The sequence below is a fragment of the Mauremys mutica genome, chromosome 3 (assembly GCF_020497125.1).
Source record: "Mauremys mutica isolate MM-2020 ecotype Southern chromosome 3, ASM2049712v1, whole genome shotgun sequence".
NCBI classification, from domain to species: Eukaryota; Metazoa; Chordata; order Testudines; family Geoemydidae; genus Mauremys; species Mauremys mutica.
In genome coordinates, this window is record NC_059074.1 from 30,510,440 (window position 1) to 30,524,461 (window position 14,022).

Consider the following 14,022-nt stretch of genomic DNA (forward strand, 5'->3'; position numbering starts at 1 on the left):
GCATCTGAGCAGAATGGTCTCTGTCCATTAACCCAACTGACTATCAAAACAACTCAGGCCCAGAGTGCCCCTTCCCCATGTGTGCTCCCTAGGCTCCAAGCCGTGGGGGAACGGTTTCAGAGTGGCAGTTCCTAGAGGTACTTGCACTAAGAGGTTCTTCTGTATAGCTAATACTGGCCCATGTCTCTAGCCAGCTGATGCTAGATATAGGCCAGAACCAGAAGAACCAAACAACATGGAATTTTGGGGTAAGTCTGATCCATCTTAATAGCTCAGCACTCTCTGTCTCTCTAATGGGCCTGAACCAGAATCCTAGATCCAAACCTCCACACACTCTGCTCTGGATCCACACCCAAAGCTTGTGGCTCAGGCTCATCTCAATTGTTAACACATCAGAATGGAGACACTGGGCTAGACTGTGACAGGCCCCAGCATGGATGCAAGGAGAGGCCTGAGAAGCTTCCACACGCTGTCCCACCCAGAGGCACAATGACTGTCCCTACACTCCCTGAACACAGAGACTGCTTCTGCCGTGTGCCCCAACAAGCTGCGGTCTCCCTGCCAAAGGAGGACAGGAAGGGAGGAGGCAGAGCCACACCCCACCCAACAAAAGGCTCATCGAACTACCCAGGTACACAGTGGAGCATATGCTGCACCCTGGAAGGCGCCTTCACTTCCACATTCAGTTAGGGCTCTGCCTTCTAACACAATTGTTCCTTTCGCTTTTCACACAAGGCAACTCGAACATATATTAGATGATTGCTTAGGCTCCAGTTGAATGGGAGCTTTGCAGGCACTGTGCACATCCCAGGGCAGAATTCAATGCTTATTAAGCAATGGAACCACTATTTCTTAAGTGAAGATTCATAACTTATGCCCTAGTCATGCCCCCATGATCTGCGTGACGATCACACCACTCTCAGGAAACAGTACCTATTGGGTTCCGGGAAGTGGGCGGGCGGAAGCTAAAGGATCCCCCTCTCAGCCTAAGGGGAGGACCTACAGGACCTCAAAACCCAACTGAGTTCGGGGGACAACTAATAAAAGAACAGGGACAGGAGTGCGGTCAGACTCAGGAAACAGTAGGGAGCTGGTAACCTCTGCATCAGTGACAGGTATGACTTGTATCACACAATGTCAAGATTTCATGGAGACCAGAACTTTCCCAAAGATTCTGTTTATGTGGTTATATACACTAAATAATATACACACTCCCTCTAAAATACATGTGGAAAGTTTCCTAGCAATCTTGTTTATCTGGAAACGATTGCTACCATCTAATATATTTAGATGTAAAGACGTGGGGAGAAAGATTGTTCATGGATGCAACTCATAACTGAAGTTAATGGGACTAAACTGGTGCATCAGGGTTTAAAAAGTTGTCTCATGTTGGAGAATCAAAACAATTGTTGCATACTCCTAAAGCAAATACCCTTAAAAGGTTTCCCCTTCTCTACCTTGTGGGAAGTGTCATCAACATCAGTATGGCCCTCATTTAAAGTGCATAGCAGTTAATCACAGATTCTCACAACAGGAGTTCTAGTTTAAGTAGTTTTCAGTGTGAGTAATGGGTGCAGAATCATACCTTTAATGAGTAACATGAACACTTTAAGACCAAATGTTTAAAAGGACATGCGTACTTTTGCATAAGCACAATGCTCAATGCACACACACAAATCAGAGATTTGTGCAAGCATAGGCCTAGGCAGTGTAAATCACTGATTACAAGTGTGCATTAGGCAATGTACTTGCGGATATTTGGAATGTGCTAAAGTGTACATATTTTTGTGCCTGTGTGCGCATGCGCGCGCGCGCACACACACCATACGCACATTTGGGCCTTACTTATTACTTTGACAATGGGCTTTGCCAAGCTGTCAAACCTGAAATGCTAATTTAATCCAGTACCAAACTCCTCTGTGAGAAAAAATGCACAGCAACTGTCAGAATGACACAGTAAAACATATACTAGATCGAGGTATATTTTTAAACAAAAGCCCTAAATTCAAAATCGCTGCCACAATGTATGCATCAGAATGTTGACAAATGAAAATCATCTTTAGACATTACCTGATCATTGTCCATTTCCTGTACAAAAAATGCCTCTCCATTGTCTCCTAGTTTCATGTGCAAATCTACAGGTTCACCATTAATTTCTATGTCAACCTTGGGGGGGAAAAAAAACAATAAAAATAAAGCAATCTTAGGAACAGAAGAACTGCCATATCAATTCCTTCTATTGCTCTATCCTGTCCCTGACACTGGTCAGATGCTTCAGAGGAAGGTGAAAGAAACCTATAGTAGATAATTATGGGGAAAGCTGCCTCTTGGGGCAGTATCTTGCTAACCTCTGTTAGTTAATGACAGGTTTCAGAGTGGTAGCCGTGTTAGTCTGTATCAGCAAAAACAACGAGGAGTCCTTGTGGTGCCACAAGGACTCCTCGTTCTTTTGGTTAATTAATGGTTGGCTTGCACCCTGAATCATGAAAGCTTTATCCCATATAAAAAAATTCTGTGTTTTATCTAATGTAACTGTAGATGTTTGTAGCAGGGCAGTTACCCTGCTCCTGTGAAAGGCTAGGCTGACTGGGGAAGCAGCCACAGCTGGGGCTACACCCCAATTAGACCACAGCTGGCCCTATAAAGGGCTGTGTCCCAGGGACTGAGTCAGTCTCTCTCCAGCTTTGGAGGAAGAAGGACCTGGCTGTCTGGGAGCTCACAGAACAGAACAGAACAGAACAGAACAGAACAGGGCTGAGGAGCTGTGCGCCTGGTTAAAGACCAAAACAGGTACTGGGGGCTGCAGAAGGGCAGCCCGGGGATAGGCAAAGGCAGCAGGTCCTACCTCCTGGCCAATGATGAGTGGCGTTTACAGACTGCAGTTTGCCCCAGTGAGAGGGGGTAGAGGACGACTGGCAATAGCCACTGAGGCAAGGTGGGTGTAGAGGCTTGGGGGTTCCTCTGGGAGGGGAGACCCAGAGTGGGGGTACTGCAGGGCAGAACCATGAGGTAAAAGGCACCAGGGTCCAGGAGGGACACAGGGCCCTAAAGGTAGGCGAGACACCAGTCTGCAGAGGGTGCTCTGGGCTGGACAAGAGATAATTCCCAGGACGACCATCAGGAGGTGTCATGCCGGTGAGTCTTTGCTTCACTCCATGTGGTGGAGAATGTGGGCATAGGTGGTCCACCCCTGATACAAGGGGCAGGGCAAGGACTGAGGGACTATTGTCCGGAGAAAGGGGACGATGGATCCTGGCTACACTGGGGTTTTCTTGGCGGAGACCCCAGGTGCCATCTCTGGTTGGGCCCCAGTGTCGGTGCCCTGGTGGAAGGTGGCAGATGACCTGCAGAGGATCCGGGAGACCCAAGAGGGACTATGGGAGGGGCAGTGGGCCCTCCACGAACAGTTAGGGCAGCTGGCAAGGGAGCAGCGAGCCATGGTAAAGCTCTACCGGAAGGAGTTTCTGAGGAGCCGCCAAGAGCATAACGGAAAGCCAAGCACCAGGGCCAGGAGGCCTGGGGCTGAGTGCTGGACTTGTTATGCGTGTTATGAGACAGGACTGTCCCTACTGGGTTGGGGGCAAGGAGCCTCACCCAGAATGGACAAAGGGACAAGACCCTAGGAAGGCCCATTGGGTGAAGAAACCCAGGAAGGGATGGACATGTTGGGCCTTTGGGCACGGAGGGTACTTGCCGAGGGACTGCCCAGGCCCAGGGAACATGGCCCAGGGAGGCCTAGGCCCAGGAAGGAGGGGAAGAGGCCCAATGCAGCGAGGAGGTGGGGAGCCTGCTAGGGCTGCCAGAAACCAGGCCACGTTAAGAGGCACTGCCCCTTGAAGGGCAGGGTGGAGGCAGCAAAGAATGGCTGACTGGCCATTGGGCCACCTATGGGAGGTGGCGGAGGCAACGACGGAGATGGAGGGGACCCAGCAGGAGGTTGGGACCCAGACCGTCACTGAGCTAGTCGCCAATGAGGAAACCCAGACAGAGTGGGGCCTGCAAGAGGCCGGGACCCAGGTGGTCGTGGGACAGGCCACCAAGTGGACCCAGCCCCTGAGGGTGGAGGGTCTGGGAGATACGGACCTGAGGGCACGGCTCAAGGCTGCAGAACAGGCCTGCCAGACAGCAGAGGTGGAGCTACAAAAAGCCCACCGGGAAAAAGATCTGGCTCTAAAATTGAAGGACAATGAGGAGCGATGAGTGTGACTGGTGGGACATCTCCAGGTTGCACAGGCTCGAGAACTCCCCTTCCCATGGTGGTGGGATTTTGAGGAGGGGGCGGGAGGATGTAGCAAGGCAGTTACCCCGCTCCTGTGAAAGGCTGGGCTGATTGAGGAAGCAGCCACAGCTGGGGCCATGCCTCAGTTAGGGCACAGCTGGCCCTATAAACAGGCTGCGAGCCAGGGATTGAGTCAGTTTCTCTCCAGCTTTGGAGGGAGAAGGACATGGCTGCCTGGAAGCTCAGGGTATAGGGGAAAGGCAAGGGGAAGCTGGGGAGCTCCAGACTGGCAAATCCCCAGGCTGCGAGCCTGGTTAAAGACCAAAACAGGTTCTGGGGGCTGCAGAGGGGCAGCCCGGGGATAGGCAAAGGCAGCAGGTCCTACCCCTTGCTGATGATGAGTGGCGTTTACAGACTGCAGTTTGCCCCAGTGAGACGGGGCTAGATGATGACTCACAGTATTCACTGAGGCAAGGTGGGTGTAGAGACTTGGGGGTTCCCCTGGGAGGGGAGACCCAGAGCGGGGGTACTGCAGCGCAGAACCCTGAGGTAAAAGGTACCGGGGACTGGGAGGGACACAGGGGCCCTAAGGCAGGTGAGACACCGGCCTGCAGAGGGCGCTCTGGGATGGACAACAGCTAATTCCCAGGATGACCAGCAGGCGGCGCCGGTGAGTCTTTGCTTTGCTACAATGTTGCATTAGCCACATAAATTTCTAATCTATTTTCAATCCTACTAAGCTCTTGACCTCAGTGATACTTTTGATCAAAAAGTATCACATTTTCACTCAATGTACAATTTGTCTGTATTTCCTTTTATCAGTTGTAAATGTATTGCCTTTCAAGTTCATTAAATGCCCCCTGTCTTGACACTATGATAAAGGAGACCTAGGAAAACCTGATTTGCCATCTCCACACCATTCATTGTTGTTGTTTAATCATTGTCATAGCCCCAATCTTTTCAATCTCTCCTCCATGCCGGAAGTATCTCTATGCCTCTAATCATTTCAGTCACCCATTCTATTTGTTAAATCATTTTTGAGATTAGGGTGACCATAACTGAACACAGTATTTCAGGCCAGGGCATCCAACTGATGTATGTAATGACATTATCCAGTATTTTCTACCCATTCTTTATACACACTTTTCCTTTTTGACTCAGAAGTAGTGAGCAACAATTTTCACTCAGCTACCCACAATGACACTCAGATCAGATCTGTTTCCTGAGTGATTACACACATTTTAGGTTCTAAATTAACTGTAAGTAGTACAAATTATCATGCATTTGTCACCAGTGGCTTTCATTTGACATGAGGCTGCCAGTTCTCCTAGCTTTGTTAGGTTCCTCTGAAGTCTCTCACAGCTTTCTCTAGCTTTGAATAACCTAAATAATTTTGCCATCTGCAAATTTTACCATCTCACCCTTCACATCTTTTTTCCAGGTCATTAATAAACATGATGAACAACAAGGTCCTAGTGTAGAACCATGAGAATTTAATGTTAACCTAGGTCTGTACTGTCAACCTTTTGCCATATTGAAAAGGAATTTTGCAACAATTATGGGAAGTATTTCATCATGAGCATGTATAGATTATTTAACAGAAACCACAGCAAAACTTTAAAGTTTAGCTATAATGAGAGGAATCTTGAGGTGTACTTCAATTAAAATATTTGTCAATATGCCAACACAATCCTATAAATATTTTCAAGTTAAATAACATGAGCCATAGTTATAGTTTGTGAAAATCCAAGTAAAAGTCTAAATGTAGACATGGAAATTGTATTTTCAATCAATACATTTGCCTACCTGTAGTTTGGTTTGTAGTTATTATGATCAACTGTCTACACATTAAAATAATGATAGCATTATCAACCATTTCAACTGAACCTTGAAAATACAATTTAGGCTCTTTATAAAGACCCTCTAATGAAAGCTTTGACTGCTACATTCTTAATATATTCTGTATCTACATGCAATGAGTTCACAAACAAGAGAAGTAACAAGACTTCTTTTTTCTTACCACTTTCTCTCTAGAACGCAGAACCCCCATTTTCCCAAAGCGCACATGGAAAGGGGAACACTGAAGACTTCCATCTGGCTGATGTACGACAATTATATCAATACATCCAGATAGCGTGGCAGGATTTAATCCCTTGTAGAGCTCCTTCACAGTAAAAAATACTTGGCCTGCTAACTGCCCAACGTAATTCATGGTTTGTGCCTGAAAAGAAGCATACAGAAGATGCATGTAGTCAAAAAAATCTGATACTTTCAAGACTTCTGAACAATCCAGAAACATTTAGATTCCAGCAATGAATTATTTTCATGTTAGAAAAGAAATGATTTCACACAGAATGGGAATACCCAGTCTAATTTATTTACAGTGGCTGTACTTTTGAACAGACACTAGAAGGCAAAATAAAGTGCAGCTCATAACTCAGAGTGATAACTACACCTCTACCTCAATATAACGCGACCCGATATAACATGAATTCGGATATAACGCAGTATAGCAGTGCTCGGGGAGGGGCGGGGCTGCGCACTCTGGTGGATCAAAGCAAGTTCGATATAACGCAGTTTCACCTATAACACAATAAGATTTTTTTGGCTCCCAAGAACAGCGTTATATCAAGGTAGAGGTGTACTTCCAAAACTCCAGAGAGCAGCTGTATTCTAAACCACAGTCGGACTTTCAGATGCTGCAACTCCCAAATATTGCTCCAACTGTATCTAAATTGACAAGCTTTTTTGTTTCATATCCCTCCTCCACTACGTCGCTTTCTTTGGTTTTCAATACTGAGTATGCCTGGCCTGTGTAGCTGGATTGGGCAAGTGGGTTGCCCCTCCACTGGTCCAATTCTCCCACCACCATTTAAGTCAATAGCAAATCTCCCACTCCAGTACAAAAGGAGAGAGAGAAACTTCATAAGACTTTTTCTGTCAAAAAAAATACATGATCACATACTAATTGGAAGTTTTTCTAAAAGATCTGCTCTAGCAATTATTTTGGGGGACATTCTTTGCCCTGCATTATACAGGAGGTCAGACTAGATGATCAGACTTGACTGAAACCTGAATTAAACGTTATATCATAATGAAAGGGGGCCCCAGCCTGTTATGCACCCACTTTAAGGTATTTTCATCTAAACAGTATTTCCCTAGTTTGCTTATGAGAGCATCATGTGGGACTGTGTCAAAAGCCTTACGTTCCAGGTATCGAAGTTAGGTGGACTGGTCTACAATTTCTGGGTCCTCTTTTTCTTTGAAGATAGTACTGTTTGTGCTCTTCCCTAGTCCTCTGGGACCTCACTTGCCCTCCAACCATTCTTGAAGATAATCGCTAATGATTCAGGGATTGCTTCAGCTAGTTCCTTGAGTACTGTAGGGTGAATTTCATCTGGCCCTCCTGACTTAAATACATCTAACTTATCTAAATATTCTTTAACCTGTTTTTTCCCCTATTCTGGCCCAAGAATCTTCCCCCTTGTTGTTAATTGTCTTAAGCATTTGGTCACAATTAACCTTCCTAGTGAAGACTGAAGCAAAAAAGGCATTTAACATCTCAGCCTCCTCTGTATCATCTGTTATTTGCTCTCCTTCCCCATTAAATAATAGACCTACACTTTCCTTCCTCTTCCTCTTAAATCTAATATATTTATAGAACCTCTTTTTATTGTTCCCCTTGCGAGGTGAAACATATTTTGTGCCTTTGCCTTTCTAATTGTGTCCTTGCATACTTGTGCTATTTTTTACACTCATCCTTAGCAATCTGTCCATGTCTCCACTTTTTGTATGATTCCTTTTTGATTTTCAGCTCATCAGGGAGCTCCTCACGCAGCATGTTGAGATTTTTCAAAGGATTATAACTTGGTCAAATTACGGTGGATTTCACAGGGAAAGCAAAAGGCAAAGCCCTAACAAAAAGGTCACCACCCTGCCAAATTTCAAGTCCCTATTCCAAAGAATGGGGATACTACAGCTTTTCAACTGAGAAGTTCTCAGCATTTCTAACATGGCCAAAACAGTGTATTTTTCACTAACTTCATTCTTGGAAATGGCTGAAGTGACTCATCTGAAATTTTCTATGAAATTTCAGCCTGAGGCTGATTTCCAGCATAGAAAAGCTTCTCTCAAATGGTTAAAGTCTGGCAAAATTATAAGCAACTCAAAACAGGCTCTTATAATGGGAAGTTTTGGGAACTTGAGCACTAATGTAATATAATTAATATATGGATGTTTGTAATTAAGTAATGGGTTCATGGTGTGAACATTTTCAGAGAGGAGCCCAAACCCACATGGTGTGCCAATGGATGCTGGAATGATACTGGAGCTTTGAAATAGCTGAAAGAGGTATACAGTCCTATGCAGGGAGCTCATTAATCTTTATGAATATGAAATGTCTCCTGTTTATTATTTATTCTGCTAAATTCAGGTAACACTGTATTTAGAAAATATGTTCCTGATTATTTGTTAAAATTAGTTATTCACTAACTGGCACATAGGAGTAAAACCTTCTACTATCAAGAAAGGGAGCCAACCACTCTCCCTCTATGGGCTCTTTGATTACACATGCATCTGTCTGAATGCATGTTTAAGAGGCAGCAGCAGTATCCTAGTGTAGCTAGTGTTCTGGGCACAGACTGCTGCTTTGGAAATATTACCGTTGTTTCTACTTGGCGATTTTTTTTTTAAACTAAGATCTAGTAAGAAACAGATTTTATTTTCAGCTCAGACAAATTTAAAGATTGTTCCACTTGGGCCCAGCCCTGATTCACCCCAGCCTATGCCTGATACTGCCATAGGCCCTGGCAGAGTCCTGCAACAACAGAATGTCTAGTAGTTGAGTGGTTGCAAAGAAGCCACAAACTCTCCTCACGTGAGAGGGGACTTGGGAGGCCAGCATAGTCCCAGTGATGCCAGCCAGGGAAGAGGACGGGAGATGTGCTGATTCAGTGCATCCCCTCAGCAGCTTACTCCAGTGGGGCTCCTAAGCAGCCATGAGAGGATTTTAAAGTTACCCTCACCCAGCAGATATCACAGCAATACTGCCTGTCCTCAGAATGAAGTAGGGTGACCAGATGTCCTGATTTTATAGGGACAGTCCTGATTTTTCAGTGTTTTTCTTATATAGGCTCCTATTATTCCCCAACCCCTGTCCCAATTTTTCACACTTGCTGTCTGGTCGCCCTAGAATGAAGCCCTCTGAGAGTGCAGAAAGTCAAGGTGCACTTTGCACCAGCTCAGATGACTTTAGCCCCTCAATAATGCCTTTGCCTCTAGTGCTTTGTTCACTTGTTCAATGTCCAACATTCCCTGACCATAAAGAAATCCTATTCCATCTTTGTGTATTTTCATACATCCTCATTCATTTCCAAAATGAAGTCCAGGCAAACTGGATCTGGTACTTTTTAAACTGCTGGCTACCAGACAGAGCTGATGAAAACTAGGGAAAACTTTTGGGATTGCTTCAAACTTCTGAAAAATGCTTTAGTGGTTGTACTTTCAGGGCATGAAAGGGGCACAAGGCTATTTACAGCATGAAGTAATTCAGAATTCTGACTGAGATTCCCAACCACGTTTAATTTTAAAAGAGCAATACAATCAAAGCTTAAATTGTTCAGCGCCTACAGAGGTCTGAGAGTTTATATTCTGGGTCCAGGGCCAGTTCCAGAGAATGTCAGCATTCCAGGAAACATTCCTCAATTCCCAAGGAGGCTGCACATGGGCTTGGCAACATGTTGTACTCCTGTTGCTCCTAGAAGTCTTTTACTCGCTATCCAGGAAGCAGTTCCAAGAATAAACAACTTCAGCTCAGGGGATATAACCTTTAGTGTTCCCTACATGAAATAGTGGCCCTCTGACCTCCACAAGAACACAATGTAGAAAGACAATCTTTCTCTGTATGGTAATGAAGGCCATACCATATGAAAATATTGTTGCTACTGGGAAAATGTAAAGCCATTCTGCTCCTAGCTCATTTAAAAAAAATCAGAGAAATTATGCCAACTATCTGCACTGCTCCTGTTAGAACTTCCCAATTGCTATTGTTTTGTTCTTTGTACTGAACTGGAATGTACAGGCAGATCCATACCTTGGGACAACATGTAGCTACAATGAAAATAAAAGCACTTAGCCAACTTTGCCCACTACCTGATATCATTTTCAGCCTGAAGACACGTGAGCCTAATTCTTAGAGCTGCTGAGCATCCTCATCTCACTTTGACTGTAAGACACATTCAGCATTTTGCATTGCAAAACTGGGCTCCCAATGAAGACACTTTTTCTGGTAGATGAATAGGTCAAAAACAAATGGTTAGCTGTCATATTAAATATTTTACTAATCTAAACCAGGCTGATCTACGTAAGCCACCACCACCCTCCTCGTTTAAATCTCTTCTAAAAGTTCACTTCTCCCACGGGCCCACAATTACTAAGTTCACTGTCTTACATCTTTATTCTCCATTTTATATATAAATATACCGACAAAATCAAAACCTTTAAAAGGCACCACAATAATGTCCACATACTTTTAACTGAGTTACCTTATAATCATGTTCCTGTACCCCTTCTGTCATCCCAATTCCCCACCTTACTGTTCTTCACCCTCACTCATTAGGTCATATCAAAATTTAGACTGTAAAGTCTTTTGAGCAGGACTTCTGTTCCTTTTGTAAGGGGGCCTAGCAAACCTTTGGGTGCTATCAAATAATGGATGGGATTTTCAAAAGCACATAAATCACTTAGGAATATAAGTCCCATTATCTTTCAATAGGACTTGTGCTCCTAAGTCACTTGGTGCTTTCTGAAAATCCCATGCAATAACAACTTTGGTAACATTGTGCCACTCCCCAGGGGTAACCCAGAGTTCTGAGGCTCTTACCACCACCTGCACTTAGCGCAAAGTAGTTTTGTCTATGCTGGCTGTGGATCAGCTCCCTGAAACCATTAACCTCTGGCAGCACAAGCACTACCTTCCAGGCCTCCACGGAGCTCACTCTCTCTGTGATAGGCACACACCAAGTCCTTTGGGCATTCCCTGTAGTGTCCAGCCCCTTATCTACCGAACACTCATAGAATTACCAGGCCTGCTTGTAAGAGTCAACTCAGAACCAGTAATTTGCTTAACACCAATGCACTTAGCTATATTTATAGTGTGCACAAGGATAAGTTTATTATCGAAAACCAGAGATTCAAGGGATAGTGAATAAGAATATTGGGAACAAATGGTTACATATAAAAACAAAATCATACATAACATGCTTTCTAGAGACTAAACTTCGCTAACAGGTTAACCTCCTCTCTAAAGAAGCTTATCTCACCCAAAGGTCTTTTCACTGTTTTCAGCTAACTCTAGTTGAGACCACTTTTTCACAAAGCAAGTCTGCTGTCCATTTACTTCCTACTTAAGGGATGCCCAGGCATCTCCCTTGTACCCCCAAATATACTCAAGCAAACCTTTTATATGCACCTCAAGATAAGGTTCTCTTCCCCTGCTGTGTTCCTCTTCCTGTCAGTTTATTTCTGAGATTCCTTTTTACAATTCTTCATTTGCATTCAGTTCAGACTGGTGATAAGCGACTGATTGTGAATGAGACAACAGTCAATTTACACGTAAACAGATAGATGGCTAAACATCTCTTGTCTGACAGAAAACCTGTTTTCTGGTGACTAATACCTTGAAATAGACTTCAATAACATTTTCAGTATATATACACATAACTCCTTACATAGTATCTGTGCATGCATTTCACAATGATATTGATGCACCAGAATATACAAAGCAGAATCAGGAGATTCCTGTAACCCCTCTGCACTTCCAGTTGCCGTTAACAAGTTCTTGGGTCAGAAATATGTTGCACTTAGAGCTGTCTGGCAGGCTGCTAGAAGATGATCTGCAGCACAGTAAAATGCAAGGCAAACCAAAAGCTCAATAAAAAAACCCACATCTACAGAGATGTCTTTTTGGTATATCTGTACAGCACCTAGAACAGTGGAACCCTCACCCATGAATGGGGTCCCTAGACACGATAACAATGCAAACAACAAATAACAGTTAATAATAATGTTTACTATCCCTTTAATAAGCAGGAACTTTTCACTAAACCAGTGCAATGCTGGAAGTGGCCAAAACCTGAGGACAGATCCTCAGCTGGTGTAAATCATCATAGTTCCATTAAAGTCACTGGAGCTGTGACAATTCCAGCTAAGGATCTGCCCACTGGTCTCAGTTGCAAGGATGTAAAACCAGGAAGAGTAACTGTTACATCCTAAAACCACATTTTGGCCCCTCCAGACTCCATGAGTTAGTCATTATTCATACTAGTGTAACTGGATGGAGAGTTTTGCCCACAATGTATCATTTTAAAACTTGTAAAATGAGTTCTAATTGCCAGTATCCTACTATTATTGATTTTTTTTTCCTGGGGTCTAAGAGATCAATGCTGTTTGCATTATTAAACACTAGCTCCTTTTACAGTACTTTATGGCATTCTTCTAAGGCTTATTCTTTGCCAAGAAAAAAGCCTTATAAGATTGTACATTTTGGAAAGACATGCTAAAAGCATGCTGAAGGGAAGAATATACTTCATATGAAAATTCTTTGAATGGCTATTTGCAAAATTAAGATTAATGCTACATGTCTAAACACGAACCACAACAATGACTGATTTATTAGACTGAAGTATCTCATGAAAAGTCATTGCTGTAATTTTCAAAAATTGGATGTACCGCTCTTTGTCACTGAAATACAAAACCTAAAACCTATTTTGGGGTGCTCAACTCATGGCACTTTGAAAAAGCCAACACTTCCTAACTATCAGGCTATCTTTCAAGCATCAAGTAGAGGATCCAAAAACAAAGGCACGCAAAATCACAAGTCATTTTGAAAATCTTGTCCTTTATATTTGTTGAGCACTAGAGATGGGTCCAACCCAAGTACCCAGTGGTGAACACCTACTCCTGAGCTGTGGAACAGATTCAATATCCAGATTCACAGTTCATTCTTTGGGCTTAGCTCTAAGATAAAACCAAACCAGAAGCCTAGATCCAACCTTTCCTGAAGAAAGAAAGGATGGTCCAATAGTTAGGGCACCAGCCTAAGACTTGGGAGTTATAGATTTAAGACCCTGATCTGCCACAGGCTTTCTACATGACCGTTGTCAAGTCATTTAGTCTCTCTGTGCTTCAGTTTCCCATCTGGGTGATAGCACTTCCTCTTTCATGGGGGTGTTATGAGAATAAATACAGTGCACTGAAGATTGTGAAAATGTTCATATGTTATGGTGATAGGACCATAATGGTTAAGCATACAATCTTAGAAATGCCACAAAGTTCTTTCATAAGGAAAGAGAGGGATGAGAGCTCGACGATGAAGTGGATGGTCACATGTATTTGAAGCTCCCCCGAAGTGTGTTAATTTTTAAACTCTTGATCATCAGGAGGCATATTGTTCCCTCTGCCCATGTGGTGGAGGGGACAGAAAGGTGGTGTGGATCTGGATAGGGGCTGTCCAATATGCTGGGTCACCTTCACACCCTCATTCCCCCTTTCTCTGACACAGGGTCTCTGTGGTGGTTCCACAGGAGTCAGGGTCCACAGTGCACAGCTAGATACAGATCTGCTCTCCACAGCATTGTTCCCACATACCCACCCCCAATACACTGGGTCTTCAGCAGATCAACCATGTTGATAGTGTCAGTATTAACGGACCTGCTTTCACCCTCTGTGATGTGAAAAACTCTTAAGAGGGGGCTATTCTAGGGTGAGGAGGGCAGCAAACGACAGAGGAACCAGCGACAAAAAAG

The 14,022-nt window shown here is 44.0% G+C and overlaps 1 protein-coding gene across 10 annotated transcripts in view; it reads right to left on the reverse strand.

Annotated features, from left to right (window-relative positions):
- The window catches only part of LPIN1 (lipin 1), a 66,274-nt gene that overhangs the window by 39,878 nt on the left and 12,374 nt on the right, over positions 1 to 14,022 (reverse strand). For 4 of the 10 annotated variants that reach the window (XM_045010717.1, XM_045010719.1, XM_045010710.1 and 1 more), the window contains 2 exons: positions 6,240 to 6,440; positions 2,071 to 2,166 (listed from right to left, as the gene is read on the reverse strand). In XM_045010717.1, the coding sequence (XP_044866652.1) occupies positions 2,071 to 2,166; positions 6,240 to 6,431 (288 nt within the window). In that variant the 5' untranslated portion in view covers positions 6,432 to 6,440. Of the gene's footprint in view, positions 1 to 2,070; positions 2,167 to 6,239; positions 6,441 to 10,369; positions 10,503 to 11,674; positions 11,798 to 14,022 lie in introns of all 10 variants that reach the window. The other 6 variants (XM_045010713.1, XM_045010711.1, XM_045010714.1 and 3 more) reach the window with 2 other exon arrangements.